Here is a 17,847-nt window from a genome sequence, read left to right as displayed (position 1 = left end):
TATATTGAATATCTGAATATCCAAAGCCACCCTTATCATTTCCGTGATCATTTACTCCTGGGAGACAGCTGGATGGGCTCTATGTCCTGCACTGATGTTTCAGCCCACAGTTGCCCTTTCTGCGTGCCTGGGACCTTGGCACACTGATTTTGTGGCCGTTTCCTGCCCTCTCAGGTGGCAGGGGCAGCCCCCTGCCCAGCTCTGGCACTGTTGGTGTGGCCTCTGTGCCCCATGAGCAGCGACCACCAACCCAGCTCTGTCCTCAAAGGCGCCTTGGGTGCAAAGCCCTGACAAACCCCTGCTGTTCGTCTGCAGCTTCAACCCCTTTTCGGCAAGTAGCCAAGGGGGCAAGTGGAAACATCCCACGGCTGGAGCCGCCCCCTCACCCACGGGTGCCCCGGCACGACTGCGGGGCACAGCTGGAGCGCCCTGCCACCCCTGCAGGGATCAACAGCTGGGCTGTGCAGGGACAGCAGGACACTCCAGCCGCTCCTCCCACAGCGAGTTGTGCAACTGCTCTGGCAGTGGGGTGGCTGCCTGCCCTCCCTGCCCCTGCCCAGCTCCAGGTCTCGCCTATAAATCCCGAGCGAGAGGGACCCTCCCTTCCCACAGCGGAGGTGACAGAGCACAGCTGGCTGGGGCTGGAGGTAAGTGTTCCCCGAGGGCTGAGAAGCCTTTCCTTCCTTCCCTGTGCCACACCTGGGCTCTTCTGAGTTTGGCTGCTTGCAGGGTTAGTGTGGAAAGTGTGGCAGGAGCAGGTATAGGGTGGCAGAATTGGTATTTCTTGGGTGTTATTTGTAGCTTCTCCTCAAGAAGGTAGGGAATCAAATAGCAAATGTAGCTGGGAGGTGCCTGTAATATAAGCTAGTTCCCACCACACACACAAAAAAAAAAAAGCCTCCCCCGAAACAGTTAACAGTGATCAGATCATGCTAGTGCTTTATTGATTTACAAAGGAAAAAGTTCAGGTTTTATTCCAACCTGGAAAAGCAGAGTATTCATTAGGTGTTGCTTTATGACCGAAAGTTGAAATAGTTCTGGAGAATTTGGTGGGTTTTAGAAAAAAATGTGTCCAACCCCATTTTTTTACTGAAGACTTTATTTTTTTTTTCCTTTTTCCTGATGATTACACCATCCTCTGTGTCTGGTGGGAGCTGAAAGCACTTCTGAGGCCAGAGGGACTGATGCCACCCGCAGTGACATCCTGCCATGCTGAATTAATAACTCACCTGAGCAGGGTGCTCCCTCCAGCCCTGGGGTTAAACCGCAGGTTGCAGCAGCACCCCCAGGCCACCTGTGTGAGGGTCCTGGCTCTGGAATTGTCCAGCCCAAGCCACAGGGCCTGGCCTTCATCCCTTGTTTTATTGCCTGGCACTACCAAGGATTAGGATCCATCGTCCCCACTGTTAGTTTTGTAGGGCTGGATGTCAACCCAGGGGCTGTTGCCTTTCAAGCGCTGCAAGAGACACAAAATCATCCTCAATCCAAGGTGTGCCACACCTGCAGCCCCTCTGGCAGCCATGTCAAAGCCAGCAGCATCTTCCCTGGGGATGGGGGACAGGACCCTGCCAGAGAGGCACCAACTGAATAGTTCCAGTGCATTTTTTTGTCCTTCTGAGAGAGGCAGGGGCAGGTATTCAAAGATAAAATACAGTGCAGTTTCAATTCCAATGCACTTTTTACTTTTTTCTCCTGAGAGAGGCAGGGGCAGATATCCAAAGATAAAATACAAATATTTGCTAGTCTGATAAGGCAGGATTGTTTAAACCCAGCTTGTAAATACAAACTGGCAGTGACTTGTGGCTCAACTACATTCTTTCAAAGCCAGTTTCCAGGGCAGCTGCAGGGGTTTGAAAGCAGCCCGGGGAGTGCACTGTAAAAGCGGAGAGATTTTTTAAAATAAAGGGGGAAAAAAGAAAAAATTAGTATTTAAGACATTTAATCTAACTTGTAAACAAAGAGCCCAGAATGCTGGGAACTGGAATGGCATCTGGGGAAAGAGAAAATGGGAAAAAGCAGATAGAGAAATTCCCTAAGGAGGGCATGCCAGGAGCTGCCCCCTGAGAGAGTGATGATCACCTGTGGGGTTTCTTCCAGCCCCGTTCGCAGCCTGGGAGCCCGGCAGAGCCCGCAGGGATGAGAGTGGCCGTGGTGGGCGCGGGGGTCAGCGGGCTGGCAGCCACCAAGTGCTGCCTGGACGAGGGGCTGGAGCCCACCTGCTTCGAGCAGAGCCAGGACATCGGGGGGCTCTGGCGCTACACGGTGAGCCAGGGGGCCTGTGCTCCTCCCTGCCGCTGCAGAGTAGGACACACCACACAGCACACACACTTGTGCAGAGACAACAATGGCTTCTTCTTTATTACAAGTTCTTCTTAAGTCTTATACCCCTAACAAAGTGTGATCTTAAGTCATTAGTTACAACAAACCAGTTCATTACATACACTGGACAAAGCAATAGCTTATTGTATTTTATTGGTACAAAGCAATTAACGTCAATAATTAATTGGTAAGAGTTTACAACAAATTATTAAGGCACATAGGCTGCTCACTAAGGCACGGATCCTCTGACTGTAAATATCCCTTCTGTATCTATTTTATTGGTTTCCATGCTAACAGCCTTGCTTTCTTCCTTGCTATGGATAAATTCATATTTTATCAATTTCTTCTTCTGCTAGCTCACTGGTTTGGCCAGCAGACCAGCTGCTAAGCCCATCCACACCTCCCCTCAGCAGCTGCAGCTTTGCTGGGTTATGGGATGGCTTGAGTGGGTGTGGAGGGCTGTGAGGGCTTGCTGGCTGGCGAGCTGCACCCCTGAGGCCAGGGCAGCGGGGGGACAGTCCCCAGCCTGGGCACAGGGCTGATGCACCTGGGGTGCCGTGGCAGGAGCACATCGAGGCCGGCCGGCCAAGCCTTTATCCGTCAGTCATCAGCAACACCTCCAAGGAGATGTCTGCCTTCTCCGACTTCCCCTTCCCCGAGCACTTCCCTGTGTTCCTGCCCAATGCCCTGCTCCTGGACTACCTCCGGCGCTACGCCGAGCACTTCAGCCTGCGGGAGCACATCAGATTTGGGGTGAGTGATGGGTGCCCTGCACTGCCCTGCTCCCCACCCACCTTGGGTGCCCGTGGTGACTTGTGGTATTTTCAGGGTCCTCAGTTGGAGGAGGAATTGATGAATCTGACTCCATGTTCTTAGAAGGCTAATTTATTATTATATTATATTATATTATATTATATTATATTATATTATATTGTGTTATGTTATGTTATGTTATGTTATGTTATATTATGCTATACTAAAACTATACTAAAGAACAGAGAAAGGATACAGACAGAAGGCTACAAAGAATGATAATGAAAACTCGTGACTCCTTCCAGAGTCCCGACACAGCCTGACCCTGATTGGTTATTAACGTGAAACAATTCACATGAAAGCAATCAAACAACCACCTGTTGGATAAACAATCTCCAACCACATTCCAAAGCAGCAAAACGCAAGAGAAGCAAATGAGATAATATTGTTCTCCTTTTTCTCTGAGGCTTCTCAGCCTCCCAGGAAAAAAAATCCTGGCAAAGGGATTTTTCCAGAAAATATGATGGTGACAGTGACTTTGCTTCACTCCCATGTTTCAGACCACCGTTGTCAGCATCCGTAAGCACCCCGACTTTGCCACCACGGGCCAGTGGAATGTGGTCACGGAGACGGGGGGGACGCAGACATCACATGTCTTTGATGCTGTTATGGTTTGCAACGGCAATTTCTCGGAGCCATCCCTCCCCCTGCAGTGTTTTCCTGGTATGGTATAGGGCTACCTGTGGTTACCTGCTCCAGGGGCTGGGGAGGGAAGATTTAGGGGTTATTTGGGGAAAATTCTCCCTTTCTTTTCTTGCTTCTGCTTTCCAAACCTGCTGGCATCAACAGCAATACTTTCCCGTGCTTCAGCAGCTTTATCTCTGAGACCCCATTTTGGAGAGGAAGCATCAATTAATTCTGTATGCATGGGATGGAGGGCTGGACCTCCCCGAGACCCTGGTGGCCAGAGATTGCACATCCTTGCGCTTGCCATCTGGATTGCTTTTTTACACCGGTTCTCCCAACAAAATCCACAAATGCTCGAGTGCTTCAAAGCTCCTTTTCTTTTCCCCCCGAGGCATCGAGAGGTTTGGAGGGCAGTACTTCCACAGCCGGCAGTACAAGCATCCTGACGTGTTCCAGGGCAAGCGTGTCCTCGTGGTGGGCATGGGCAACTCAGGAGTGGACATCGCAGTGGAGGCCAGTCGTGTCGCTGCAAAGGTGCCACCACCCTGCCACCCCAGGGGTGTGGGGACAGGGACACTGGGGCAGCAGCTCAGTGTGCTGTCATCACAGGGACGTGGGGTACAAACAGTCTTTCTGAGCCTGAATTTTTTGTTCAAAAAGCTACCTTGAAAGCAAGCTGGTTTTCTTCTTGTCTCCTGTTTTACCTCCATCACCAGCAGCCAGGAGAAATTAAAGATGCTGCTGCTGCTTTTCCATTGCATGGCTGTCTGCGCCGTGCCCCTCTGAGTTTCTTTATAAAGGAAGAGCAGCAAATTCATCACCTGAACCATTGGTTCTTCTCTTCCAGGTGACCATTAGCACCAGTCGAGGAGCCTGGCTGCTCAGCCGCGTGTTTGAGCACGGCTACCCGTGGGATATGATTTTAAACACTCGCCTTATGAGCCTGATCAAAACCAACCTCCCCGGGCCCCTTTCATGGTGGTTGATTAATTATAAGGCGAACCGGTGGTTCAACCATGAAAACTATGGCCTTCAGCCAGAGAACAGGTACTTCTTGGTGGTCCCCATCCCATGCAGATGGGCTTGTGGTGTGAGCAGGGGAAGATGTTCAGCAACCAGCATCAACCAATGCCCAGACTGAGGTGATCTCCAATGGGGAGGAGAAGATAAGCTGTAGCTCCCTTAAGTGGTGAAAGATTGGGCATGCTGGAAAAGCCCAGGAAGGCCCAGAGGAGTTTTCCTTGTGGGGGGTCTCTGGGTAAAGAGGAGAAGGAAGGCTTAAAGCATGGATCAGTTCTGGAAAGAGATGATTTGAAGAGTAACTGAGTGAAGGGAATAAGGTGGCAGGAGATGTCCGTGAGTCACTCACGCTGTGGGACACGGTGACGTTGGTGACACAAGTCATTTCTTGGAGGTGGGAGGCAAGGCTGTTTGCTCAGAGAAAATGACACCAGGAGGTGTGAGCTGGTGGGAGGAGGAGCAAGGGACCAGCAAGGCTTGTTTGTGATGCCCCACTCACTGAGCCCCTGGCTCTCCACAGCTGGCTGGTGCGGGAGCCCGTGCTGAACGACGAGCTCCCAAGCTACATCCTGACAGGCAGGATCACCATCAGGCCGGGCGTGAAGGAATTCAAGGACAACTCAGTCCTTTTCCACAACTGCCCTGAGGAGGAGCCCATCGATATTGTTGTCTTCTGCACGGGCTACAACATCTCCTTCCCCTTCCTGGAAGAATCCGTCGTCAGGGTGGAAAACAAGCACGCGTCCCTCTACAAATATGTGTTCCCACCCCACCTGCAGAAGCCCACCCTGGCTGTCCTTGGGCTGATTAAGCCCTTAGGAGCCATCATGCCCGTGGTAGAGATGCAGGCACGCTGGGTGAGCCGTGTCTTCAAAGGTAGGGGAGCAAATGTGAGCCCTCCTGTGCCCCAAAATGCAGCTCAGACAAAACTGGACACGGTTTATCCCTGCAGCCAGGGAGATCCCAGAGCTAAGAAGTTCAGAGCAGACAAGGGAGCATTTCCAAGGCTCAGACTTCCCAAGTTATTTCACTTTAGCTAAGCTGCAGCAGCCTGAGTGAGGAAAGAAACCTACTGGTGTTTTGTTTGGGGTTTTTAATAAAAATAGTAAGAATAACCTCGTGGAGGGCTGGGTCAGGACTACTCCACAGAGATGAGAAGCTCTGGGGTTTCTCTTTGGGATGATCCTCTCTGGGGCTTGCACAGCCCATCTGCCCCCACATCACCTGCCTGTGCCCTGACAGCACACATCTGTAAGAGCAGGAGGAAGTGTGGGTGAATTTGGAATACTGGAGGGTTGGTTTTGGTCAGGACTGCCACTGCCGAATAAACTGCCAGCAATGAGAGTTTCCTGCGCTCCCAGGGAAGGGATTCCCACGTTTTGCATCACTGAGTGAGTTCACAGTTCCCCCCCAGGAGTTAAGTTCAGCAGGGTGCTCGCCTCTCTCTTCCAGGCTTGTGTCAGTTGCCTCCCCAGTCGGTCATGGAGAAGGAAGTAAATGAGAAGAAGAAAAACCAAATCCAATGGTAAGTCATTCCCCAGAGCCCGAAAGGTTTTTTGGTGGATTGAAAAACCTCTGGAGTTTTTGGGGCAGCAACACACAGGCTCTCACTCTGTGCCTGTTCCCTGCAGGCATGGCAGAGGAGAGGGGAGGATTCCTGGATCCAGCTTCCCCTTTACTCATTTGTAAAGAGCCAATGAAACAGGAAAAGAGCCAGGTGACAGGAAAAAATAAATCAGGGTACTCAAGGCTAAAGCTTGCTTGGGAGTTGGGGAAGAACACCAGGATCCCCAGGGACTGAGAGATAAAATGGCAGAGAAATTAATGGTAATAAATGCAAAGTAATTCAGCTGGGAGGGAAAAAAAGCCAACCCAGAACCAGCGAGGTGTACACACAGATTGACTCATCTCACAGCATGGAGACCTGACTCACTGTGAACAGGTCTCTGAGCACACTGGTGTGTGGTTCACAGGCAGGCAAAAGGCTAAAAAGGATTAGGAAATGAATGAGCCAATCCCAGGAACCTGGGTGGTAGATAAATCCATGGTTCACTTAAATTGCCATAGGAGAAAAGGTATAGGAGAGTGAAGTAGAGAATTGCACAGAATACAATACAAGGCTAAGTGGATAGGGGGTTTTGCAGACCTCTGAAGGTGGGACATGAAGCTGTGAATTCTGCAGAGAAGGTGAACTGGAAGCAATTCTCCAAGCCACCGTGTATTCTTGCAATATTTGGTGGAAATGAACGTGAAGGGTACTAAAGGGTGCCACCTTTCTCATGGTGCACGTGACTTTTCTGCAAAAAGCAAAGGGATTTAGGTTTGAGGGGTTTTTTTGGTTTTTTTTGCTTGCTTTGAAAAAGACCCCAAACTGGTTTGCCAAAGTCTGTTAACAAAGATTCACCAAGGGGAAGGGGAGGAACAGGTGCAACTTGTGAGTGAGGAAGAGAAAGATTGACTCGAGCCAGCATCACTTTACAGGAGCTGTGTGGTGGCCATGATTTGTGTCACAGGTTCCCACTGCACCTACATCCAGTCCTTTCCTAGAGAACCCAGTTGTATTCCAGATGCAATAACACCAAGGATGCAGAGGACCTCCACCCCAGTTCCTCTAAGCCCTGCTGATACCAATCTTCCTCCTGCCTCTTTCTTTTCTCTGGTTCATTCAGGTTTGGCCTGACCTTTGACGAAGTCCTCAAAACCGAGTGTCTGGTCTACGTGGACACACTGGCCTCCTTCATTGGTGCCAAGCCCAGCGTGCTGGGGCTGCTCTGCACAGACCCTTGGCTGGCCCTCACCATCTTCTTTGGCCCCTGCTCCTCCTACCAGTACCGGCTGGGGGGTCCTGGGCGCTGGCAGGGGGCACGGCAGGCCATCCTCACCCAGTGGGACCGCGTCCTGAAGCCCACCAGAACACGAGTCCCTGCTGGCTCCTCCAGCTCTTTCCTATCTCTCCTGACTGTGATGGGATTCCTTCTGCTCCTGGCTGCTGTGATTTTTGGTTTCCTATAGCTTTTAGAGCGTGTTTGTTTGTTAATTGTTTGTTTGGGTTGGGGTCCTGGGTCTTTTTTGTCCTGGGTCTTTTTTGTCCTGGGTCTTTTTTGTCCAGAGGGATTTTGTCTCAGTCAGACAGCCCCTCAGTGTGCCACCGGACTGTGGAAAAGGATTTCAGTAGATGGCAACAAACTTTTAATCTGCAACCTGCAGCATAAACCTCCCTCTGCTCCTGCTCAACCCCAAGGCCAGCTTTGCAGGCCTCATTAGCCAGGGATGGCAGCCTTGCCCAAGTGTCTGTTGTCCCTCTGCTCCCCTGCTTGCTGCCAGGAGCAGAGCAGGGATTGGTGCCACAATTGTGCCTGGATCACACACGACAGGATGCAGAGAGGACAAGACCAGCAAAAGTGGTGGTGTGTCACAGGAGCAGGGGTGCCCAGGAATTACTTGAGCTGTGTATGCAGGTCAGGGTGTCCCCTACTCCAAACTTTAACACTGTGACCCCAAAATCCCTAGTCAGTTGGGGTTGAATTGGTGCATCTTTCCAGTTGCGGTGGTTTGTCACACATGAGCCTGTGGGGCTGAGCACTCCTGCCTTTGCTTCCCTGCTTGCCCCACACTGGACAATCCTGAGGCTTTGTTTTGTGCATGGAGAGACTTTAAATGAATAAAATCTCAGTGGCTGTGGCAGGAGTGTGCTGCAGATGCCTCCCTGTCCTTTCCTTGTGTGCATGGGAAGAGCTGGTGGGGAGAGGCCATATCTGGGGGTGTGCCACCAATTGCTGTGGGCAACTCACAAGGCTGGGGCTCTCAGGGCTCTCAGGGCTCTCCCTGACTCCCCAAAATGAGGCTGCACATGTGAGTGCTCCATGTCCCACATCCACGCTGTCTGCTGGCCAAGGGAGTGTGTTCTGCTGATCTCCTGGGGATGCCAAGGGAACACCAGCCCGCACGGGCACCACAAAAGGATCAGGACAGCCCCACGCTGCTGCCTGGGCTGGAGCAGTGACAAGTTACAGCGTGGGAGTCCTTGCAAGCGTGTTCCCTTTGGGATTATCTCTGAATTTTCACCTGGCACTGCCACAGGGAGGTTGAGAACTTTCTTCCAGTGCATTTAAGCCCACAGGGCGGGGGAATGCAGGTGTAAAGGTCAGTGGTGCAAGAGCTGTGGCGAGCTGCCTGGACTTCAGCCTTCCTTTCCAGTCCACAGACAGAGAAACTCAAGGGAAATTCGGAGGGCAGAGCAGCGAAGGCACAGCGCTGTCCTGCAAGGTTTGCTCCTCAATTTTCTTGGGTGGGTTTGGCAGGGTTTAATTGGGCAGACAGCTCTCTAGGGTTTTGGCGTTCACTGCTGGCTCTGTCTTGCTGCTGGTGGGGGGAGAGGGGTGTTGCAGGGACCCTCAGGAGTAAAACCATCTGCAGGCAGTGCTGGAAAAGTGGGGTGGCTTGAGCACCCTGAGCTTGCCTGCCCTTTCCTGAAGCCAAAAAAGGCTCCAGAAACGAGGCAGGCGGCTGTGGGCATGTCCTACCCTGTTCCTGCAGATCAAGGAGTGGCCAGGTTCGTGGATGCCAAAGGGGTTATTTTGCACCTCCCTCATTTTTCCCTGGCTTTCTTCAGTTTCCTCCAGTTTCTATTTATGTTAACATACTTTTTGACACAAAACCGATAGAAAAAGTTTTAAATTACTCTTTCTGCAGACGCTGCAGTAGCAGTATTTCTTATCTAATCAAAGTTCATGTGGGTTCATTTTTTCCTGGTTTCTTTGCTTTCCAGTCAAGCTCAGTGCAGCTCAGTTTACACACCCCAGCTTTGAGTTCCTCCCATTTATACCCAGCGTTTCCCGGGTTCCTTACCTTTTGTATAGCCTGTAATCCCAGCCTTGCTTTCATGGAGCTGTCTAACTTCTGAATGGCTGAGCCTGCTCCTGCTCAGTCAGGCATTGCTTTGCTTTTTTCCCTCCTTTTAAACCCTTCTTTGTTTTCAAGAGATTGCTCTTTAATGGGAAGTTAAAAAGGAAAGCGTGAAAACGAGCCAGCTTAGCTGCAGTTGTTTCTCCCAAAGGTTTCAGGATGATCAGGCAGAAGAAGATAGCTGCAACCTCTTTGCATGCCCTGGTTTGGGCTGGAAATGAGAATAAATTGAAGCAGCAGAACAGCGAGGTTTAAAAGTGCCTCCTTTTTCACCCCATGGAGGAGGGAGATTCCTGGACCCCCAGAGTGGGTTTGGCACAGCAGGAAGGGTAATGAGCAGGACCTGTGCACAGCACTTGCACCAGCAGCTGGCCGTGGCTTTCTCCCAGGACAGTTTTCCTTCATGCACGCCTGCAGCAGGGAAGACCAGGGGTGTCTTGCTGGGAATGGGAAGAAGGAAGTGGTGTTTCTGCTGATCCCTGGGCTGTTGTGTTTGCAGCTGCTCTCACACCAGCCTGTCACCCGCTGCAGGCCAGCATGGTCCGGCGTGTGGCCGTGGTCGGGGCCGGGGCTGGGGGCTTGGCCTCTGTCAAGTGCTGCCTGGATGAGGGGCTGGAGCCCACCTGCTTCGAGAGCAGCGAGGACATCGGCGGCATCTGGCGCTACACGGTCAGTGCCCTCCGGGTTTGTCCCCGGGTTTGTCCCCTTCCTTGGATGCTCTTGGACTGCAGCAAAGAGGAAAGGGTGGCCACGCCCTCAGGGACGGTCCCTGTCCCACTCCTGGGGCTCCTCCAGACTCCAAGATGGAGAAGAAAATGGAGGGTGTGGGAAATGGATGGAGTTTTGCACCTTGGCTAAAGGAGCTTTGCAAAATAGGTTTATATGCATTGATTGTTGTACTGACAGTGTTAGTGATTGTGCCTTGTGTACTTCACTTGCAAACGATAAACAAAGCCATCAAAGAAGTTTTTTCCGTTCAAGAGAGAGGGGAAAATGTAGGAAATGGATTTGTAGAGAATTCTCAAAGCCTGGCAGAAAGCTCGCATAGTGTGCATCTGTATGTAAACTTTGAGATAGGAAATGCTGACTTAGAAATGCCATGGAATAGGACAGATATTGTTGAGAGAGAAATGGAACTAGAAACAAGTTTCAAAGGATGGTCTTGCCAATAAGACTAAATACTTTGGAGAAATAGAGCTATTTAAAGATGCATTGCAGTAGGACCCATGAGGGGTAATTTTAGATAATTGGCTTTCAGGCATTTACAGCATGGTGTAGCAAAAACTGATAGGCCAAGAAACACTTATAGTGTATTGTAATTAAGAATTAGTTGGCTTCTGATTGTGATGGTGTAAATTATAACATCTGTATTGTCTCACCCTTCAAATGAGACTAATAATGGAATAAAAGTTTTAAAACACCTCTCAGTTGCCCCATCTCCGGCTCAAGAAAAGAGCTTAATCCGACAGAGGGAGCAGTAATGATTGTCTCCAGGTCCTAATCCTGGCTTGTTCCTTGTACCAAAATGTGAGGAAAAAAAATACTCCTATACTTGATGGGGAGAAAGTCTTCCCCTGCACACCTGGAAACATCAGCACTGGCTTCACACAGGACTCCACAGACAGCAGGAGGATCACTGTCTACCGCTCAGTCATCACCAACACCTCTAAGGAGATGTCCTGCTTCAGCGACTTCCCCTTTCCCGAGGATTTTCCCAACTACCTGCCCCACAGCCTGGTCCTGGAGTACCTCAGGATGTACGCCCAGCACTTCGACCTCCTGCGGCACATTCGCTTCCAGGTGAGCAGGGACCCCAAACCCATGGGGAGAAGGGCCAGGGCCAGCTGCAGATTGGAGGTGGCATGGGACAAGGCCGGGTGCCAGCCCGCAAGAACCATGTGCCGTTTGAGTCCCGAACGCAGCCTTGAAGCCCAACGTTTTAACTAAGGCTGGTTTAACACAGGCTTGCCCCCCAGTGCCATCACCAGGGGAAATGCAGGGTGGGGGTTGACAGCTTCACAAGTGGCACACAGCTCCCCAGGGACCCAGCCTGCTCCCAGCAGCCCCAGCCTTTCACAGGGGCGTCTCTGGAGCACGGTGTGATTCCTGACTGCTGTTCTCTTGGGCTTCTGTGCAAGACAACAGTTCTCAGCGTGAGGAAGCGCCCAGATTTCAGCACCTCAGGCCAGTGGGAGGTGGTCACCGAGACCCACGGTGTCCGCGAGTCCCACATCTTCGACGCTGTCATGGTTTGCACCGGCCATTACCAGGAGCCCTACTTGCCACTGGCTTCTTTCCCAGGTAAGGCCTGTCCCAGCAGTGGGGTTCCCCCAGCACCCATGGGTCCCCTGGTTGGATTTTGCTCTGCGAGCCTGCCGGCTCCATGAAGCTCCCACGCTGGAGCGGGCGGGACCCTGACCCCGTGGAAATGGTGGGGGGCATTGCAGGGAACGGGAAAAACACCTTGCAAAGGTGCAGCCAGGCTTTTCCCTTAGGATTTGCAAAGCAAGACTGAGCTGAGGAGGTACAGGGGACCTCCATGGGCTTCTCAGCTGCCAGGGGAGGTGGAAGCAGGGTGAGTTGGGGGCTGCAGAGGATCTGGGCACAAGGCTGGGGCAAGTAAATGTATCTGGCAGTAGGAGATGATCCCTGCTCTCTGCCTAGGCATTGAAAGTCGCTTCAAAGGCCAGTACCTGCACAGCTGGGAGTACAGAGACGTGCAGGCTTTCCGAGGGAAGCGCGTCCTGGTGCTTGGCATCGGCAACACCGGCGGCGACCTCTCCGTGGAGCTGAGCCGTGTGGCTGCCAAGGTAGAGCTCCGTGGTGGTCCTGACAGGGCCTCTGAGAGCCAGTGGCTCTGATGCCTTGTGAAGGCTGACTTAGGATAGAGACTAGACAGAGTTAAAGAATAAAGTCAGGATTTATTAAGAGGCCTCAGTAGATACAGCTTGGGCAGCACAACCCAAAATGGTCACAAAATGCATGACCGCTCACAGGGTCTCTCACTTTTGTAAGTTCTGCTTCATTTGCATATTGGAGTTCATTGTCCAATTCCAGCTTTAGCCCATGCAGTCCCATCCTTCTTGTTTTTCTCTCTTCAGCCCATGTTGTTTGTGCTCTTGGGCTGAGATCTGGATCATTTGTCCTTGGTGCCCAGCTGGAGCAGGAATTGTTTTGTCTCCCTGCTCTGTGCAGAGAGCTCACCATCCCCTCACATGAAGCCCAGACCCACACACTAAAGCAGCACAGAATCTGAAAAATAGAAAAGCTGAAACCTGAGGCATCAGCTCAAGGTACTTCAGGGACCTTCACCCCCAGGTTCCTCAATAAATTTCACTTCTCACTGGGGGCAGTTGAAGAAGCTTTGCAACTCCTGGAGAGTTTGGTCCCCCTGAGGACTGGCAACTGAGCAGCTGTGGGAACTTTATCAAAGCCACCCAAGCTGTGTGGTTCATCTGGATGTCATCTCCTTACCTTAGGTTAATTCTGTGTTAGTTCAAGTGCAGGAGATGGGATTTGCCACCCAGGGCAAAACCAAGGAGATGCCTGGGCAGGAGGCTGAGACCTGCCTTCCCCCTCCAGGTGTTCCTCAGCACCAGGAGCCACACGTGGGTCATCAGCCGGGTCTCAGACCATGGCTTCCCCTTGGACATGGTCAGCACCACCCGCTTCAACTCCCTCCTGGACTGGCTTCTCCCATCAGCCCTCACAAGGAGGATCAAGTTTCGGAAGTTCAATTCATGGTTCAACCACACAAACTATGGCTTGGCTTCCAGCAAAAGGTGTTTTTTCTGGTTGTTTTGTTGAGTGCTAAGGGAGTCTTTATCATATGAAATGCTTAATTCTCAGTTTTGGGGGATATTTGTGGAATAGCAAACATTTGGAGGGGAATTCTGACCATAAAAAAAGTCATTTTAGTTCCCTCACAGATACTAACACTGCCGCCCTCTTTTCCCTGCCGCAAGCTCCAAATTTAAGATGATTATCAATGAAGAGTTGCCCTTCTGCCTCCTCTCTGGGACTGTGGTGCTGAAGCCAAACGTGAAGGAGTTCACTGAAAGCTCTGCTGTTTTCGAAGATGGGACAACCGAAGAAAACATTGACGTGGTGCTCTTTGCCACAGGCTACAACTTCTCCTTCCCCTTCCTTGAGGAGTCTGTCCGCAGCACCATCGACGACAACCGTTCCCTCTACAACTGCATCTTCCCTCCCCAGCTGGAGAAGCCCACGCTGGCCATCATTGGCCTGATCCAGCTGACAGGCTCCATTATGGTGGGGTCAGAAATGCAGGCTCGCTGGGTGACAGGGGTCTTTGCAGGTAGGAGATGGGGGAGATCTTCTGGGTGGGAGGTTTGGGGCAGCCTGAGCTGCTGCCCACAGAGCTTAGGGCATATTTCAGGTCCATGGGTAGCCTCTGTGCACCAGCTGCATCCCACACCTAGGGAAATGTGCTTGGACCTTGGGAAGGGGCTGAGCATTTCCTCTTGAGGTGCTGCTGGAGCTCGCTGGTTTCTGTGTTCTCAGGCTGGAACAAGCTGCCTCCCCCCAGCAGGATGATGGCTGAGGTTTTGAAGAGGAAGCCACCAGTCAAAAGGTGCGTGATGCTCCTGCAGTCAGGATGAGAGGGGTTCTGTGTGCCAGGACAAGCTCGGGAAAGGGGGGGACTCGATGGCAGACATGGGAGGGACCTGCTCAGCACACCCGATTCTGCATTTATTACCTCACCGCCCACAGTGAGCTGGGAAAATGCTCTCGTGGCTCCTTTATGGAACAAGACACCATAAGCTTCTCTGGAGCAGTTTATGTCAAGACCAGTGCCTGCAGCTCCCCTTCCCTCTCTTCCCATCTCCTTTGCTCCCTCCCTTTCTCTCTCCTCCTCTGGAGATCCCCCTCTGCCAGGCCTCCAAGCCATGTCCTTGTTCCCAGCATGTCAAGATGAAGGTTTGGTTTCCTCCAGACTGAGGGTGCCATCTCGTGGCTTCTCCCTCCCAGATCCAGGCACTGGGGCGAGCTGGGTTCCATCCAGATTCCATCCAGCACCCCTCCTGGAGCCGGGCAGTGTGGATGTGGGACAGTTTGTGTCACTTTTTGGCAGATCAAAGGGAGTGTCCCACCAGGCTGCTGTGTGTGTGGGAGCTGGCAGCCTGCCTCCTTGGCACTGGGATTCCACAGGAGGTGGAGATGTGTCCACAAGGATGTGGGATGGATGATCATGGAGCAAGGAGGGGACCTTGGAGTTGGGTCTGCCAGCAGGGCAGGGCTGGCTCATGGGACACTGGGGAAAAGCTGGGACAAAACAGAGCCACAGGGGTTATGACCAGGAGCCCCAATGACTACACCATGGTGCTGTTACACAGAAATATGGAAATTTCTGTTACACAGACATACTGAAGCCTGAGACCCGAGGGAAACAAACTTGAGGCTGTCTCAAATTTTCCTGAAGCAGATCAGCATGCCCTTCCTTCTGTGAGGGAGATAAGGTTTCAAGCAGAAAAATCCTGGAGGTCCCTCCCAGCATGGGAAGCTTTCTGCATTTCCCACATTTCCCCTTGGCATTCTTATCTCTGAAAGTCTACATCTCTGCTTCTTGAAATCAGCCAAATCCACACCCCTGAACCTGAGGGAAGGACATAGCAGGCTACCTGTGGCATTACAATGATGCTACTGTTAGGTTAAAACTGATTTTGAAGCCACAACTATGCTGCAGAGACAAAACAAGCTTCTGCTCATCCCCTGCCCCGGGGCCCTGCTGGCACCAGCCCCACAGAGGCTCTTTCAGTGTCTTTGGCTTTGTTTGGGGCTAAGAGGGCTCTGCCCCAGAGCCTGGGGCTCACCTGACCTTTGAGCCCGCGGCCTTTGCTGTCCACGGAGCTGGGAACTGAGACAGGATGATGCCGCCTGACTTTTATTTCTCATGTCCCATCGAAGGAACCCGTCCGAGAGGGAGAACCTGAAGATGAGCTTTATCAGCTACGTGGACAAAATCGCTGCGTGCGCTGGCGTCAAGCCCAGCGTGTTGAGGCTGCTGCTGACAGACCCCCAGCTGGGCCTGGCCATCTTTTTTGGGCCCTGCTCCCCGTACCAGTACCGGCTGGAGGGCCGGGGCCGCTGGAGCGGGGCCAGGGCTGCCATCCTGAGCCAGCGGCAGCGCTCCCTGAGGCCCCTGAGGACGCGGCTGCTGGGCGACGGCCCCAGCAGCTCCCGGGGCTGGTGCTGGATGTGCCTCCTGGCTCTGCCGGCAGCTCTGGCTGCAGCCTGGCTCTTCTCCAAACACCCGCAGCCAGGCTGGAGCCCGCGGGCAGGGCCCCGGCTGTAGGAGGAACCTGGGGAGATGCGATGCCAGGGGAGCTGGGGATGGTGCAGAGCTGTGCCAGGCGCTGCCCGAGGGCTGGAGCTGGCACCAGCGGGAGCCTGGACCCTGGGGCTGAGTGTGTCCAGCCACCTCCTGCTGATGTTCCACCGAAGGTGACACGGAGAGTTCACCCTGAACCATTCTGACCTGCTGAGCATGAGGCCAGTCTTCCTCCCCTCTGCTCCCGGAAATTTGGGCAAGACCCGTGCCACCTTGAGATGTCGTGGAACATGAACTGTCTGAGGAGAGCTACTTCTGTGTCTGGTAACTTTTGGGACGTGAAGGAAGCAGCCACAAATAAACCTCACAGATCTGCTCTTTGCTGCTGGTTTTATTAATGGTTTATTACCAGGGTGTGTGAAGTGGATCCCGAGCTGTGGCAGAGGGGAGACTCTTGCCCTTGTATAGGTGTAATCTATCCACTGTACAGCTAGAAATATCAACAAATAAGGTATGTGAGAAATGTTCTATGTGTTAATATATTGATATACAATAATAAATTATACACTGACAAATCCAAGCAAGCAGGCATGCCTGACATTGCCCGAGCAGCCTTAGGATTATAGGGAACCCTGAATTCCTGGGATGGGGCCAGGATGGGAACAGGGATGGGAACTGGGATGGGACAGGGAAGGGGCCGGGATGGGAGCAGGGAGAGGACCAGGATGGGGCCTGAATAGGACCACGATAGAACCGGGATAACACCGGGATAGAACCCGGGTAGGGCCAGGATAGGACCGGGATGGAACTGGGATGGCACCGGGATAGGACCAGGATAGAACCGGAATCGGGCCGGGATAGAACCGGGATGGGGCCTGGATAGGACCGGGTCAGGACCGGGCCGGGACCGGGCCGGGGCCGGGTCCGCGCGGCCCCACCCTCCGCTCCGCTCCGCTCCGCCCCGCGCCGCCAGGGGGCGCACCTGTCCCCGGGAGCCCGCGCGACTGCGGCACGGCGCCGTCACGTGACCGACGGCGCGGGGGCGGGCCCGGCCGCTCGCGCTGTGCGCGGTGACGTCAGACGTCGTTGGCGCCCGGCTTGGCCGCCCGCCATCTTGGCCCCTGTGTGCGAGCGGCCGAGGCGGCGGCGCCGGGAGAGGCAGCGGCCCCGCCGGCACCGGGACCCGCGGGCAGCCGAGCGCCGCCCTGCGCGCCCGGTAAGCGGCGGGGCTCCTCCGCTTCACCGCGGCGGAGCGCGGGCTCGCGTGGCGGCACGGCGCCGGCAGGAGCGGGCGGGCGGCCTGCGCCGCATGGCCCCGGGCGGGGGCGGCTTCCGCCCGGGCGGGCCCGCGGCCGGCGGGTGAGGGGCGCCCTGGGCCGGCACCGCCGCCGGGCGGAGCGGGGCGGGCGGCGGCGCCGGGCGGCCGGGCCGGGGTTCGCTGGGCCGCCCCGCATTGGCGCTCGGGGCCGGCCGCGCCCCGCCGGGCACAGCCCGGGCCGCGCCCGGGGCCGGCGGGAGAGGCGGCTGTGCCGGGACCGCTCCTGCGGGGGTGCCGCTTCCTTCTCCCGCCCTCTTTTTTCCCCCCGCTTTTCTCCTTTTAAACGGCGCTTGGTCTCTTCCTTCCTCCCTTCCCCTCTTCTCTCCCTCCCTTTCTCTCTCTGGGGGTTCCTGCAGGAAGGCGCCGAGCCCTGCGTGCGTTCGCGCTCACTCCGCGGCCGTGATTCCTCTGCAGGAACGCGGGGGGAGAGCAGCCTTGTCCGGGCGGTGCTGGAGGCGAGGCGCCTCGCTTTTCCAACTTGGATTTCGCATCCGGGGTTCCTCGACTCTCCGCCTGCGGTAAAAGGCAGTTCCTGGGTGCTTTGGTGCGGGAC

At 53.8% G+C, this 17,847-nt stretch overlaps 3 protein-coding genes across 13 annotated transcripts in view; all 3 read left to right on the top strand.

The window, feature by feature from the left end:
- The first annotated feature begins 516 nt into the window (after window positions 1–516).
- Window positions 517–8,463, top strand: FMO1 (flavin containing dimethylaniline monoxygenase 1). Of its 2 annotated transcripts, XR_005257895.1 has the most exons (10): window positions 517–647; window positions 2,098–2,262; window positions 2,884–3,072; window positions 3,633–3,795; window positions 4,151–4,293; window positions 4,607–4,806; window positions 5,300–5,655; window positions 6,232–6,304; window positions 7,449–7,841; window positions 7,874–8,463. XR_005257895.1 is itself a non-coding variant. In XM_038145212.1 (9 exons), exons 2-9 carry the CDS (start codon window positions 2,137–2,139, stop codon window positions 7,789–7,791), a joined length of 1,593 nt encoding a protein of 530 aa, XP_038001140.1. In that variant the 5' UTR covers window positions 517–647; window positions 2,098–2,136; the 3' UTR covers window positions 7,792–8,463. The 2 variants fall into 2 exon arrangements, 1 of the variants encoding a protein (XP_038001140.1); XM_038145212.1 differs by having other exon boundaries at window positions 7,449–8,463.
- Window positions 8,464–8,594: 131 nt separating this feature from the next.
- On the top strand, window positions 8,595–16,551 carry LOC119704264 (dimethylaniline monooxygenase [N-oxide-forming] 4-like). The gene is made up of 9 exons (XM_038145211.1): window positions 8,595–9,045; window positions 10,184–10,353; window positions 11,296–11,484; window positions 11,823–11,985; window positions 12,349–12,494; window positions 13,267–13,466; window positions 13,650–14,002; window positions 14,209–14,278; window positions 15,613–16,551. Exons 2-9 carry the CDS (start codon window positions 10,222–10,224, stop codon window positions 15,998–16,000), a joined length of 1,641 nt encoding a protein of 546 aa, XP_038001139.1. The 5' UTR covers window positions 8,595–9,045; window positions 10,184–10,221; the 3' UTR covers window positions 16,001–16,551.
- Window positions 16,552–17,052: 501 nt separating this feature from the next.
- Window positions 17,053–17,847, top strand: part of PRRC2C (proline rich coiled-coil 2C) — a 69,412-nt gene continuing 68,617 nt past the window's right edge. For 9 of the 10 annotated variants that reach the window (XM_038145203.1, XM_038145206.1, XM_038145210.1 and 6 more), the window contains exon 1: window positions 17,053–17,192. The gene's annotated coding sequence lies outside the window, so the exon portion shown is untranslated. Of the gene's footprint in view, window positions 17,193–17,427; window positions 17,813–17,847 lie in introns of those variants that run through there. The other variant, XM_038145202.1, reaches the window with a different exon arrangement.

This window comes from Motacilla alba, chromosome 8 (assembly GCF_015832195.1).
Source record: "Motacilla alba alba isolate MOTALB_02 chromosome 8, Motacilla_alba_V1.0_pri, whole genome shotgun sequence".
NCBI classification, from domain to species: domain Eukaryota; kingdom Metazoa; phylum Chordata; class Aves; order Passeriformes; family Motacillidae; genus Motacilla; species Motacilla alba.
The sequence above is the reverse complement of the archived record's forward strand: the minus strand, read 5'-3'. Positions and strand labels throughout refer to the sequence as shown.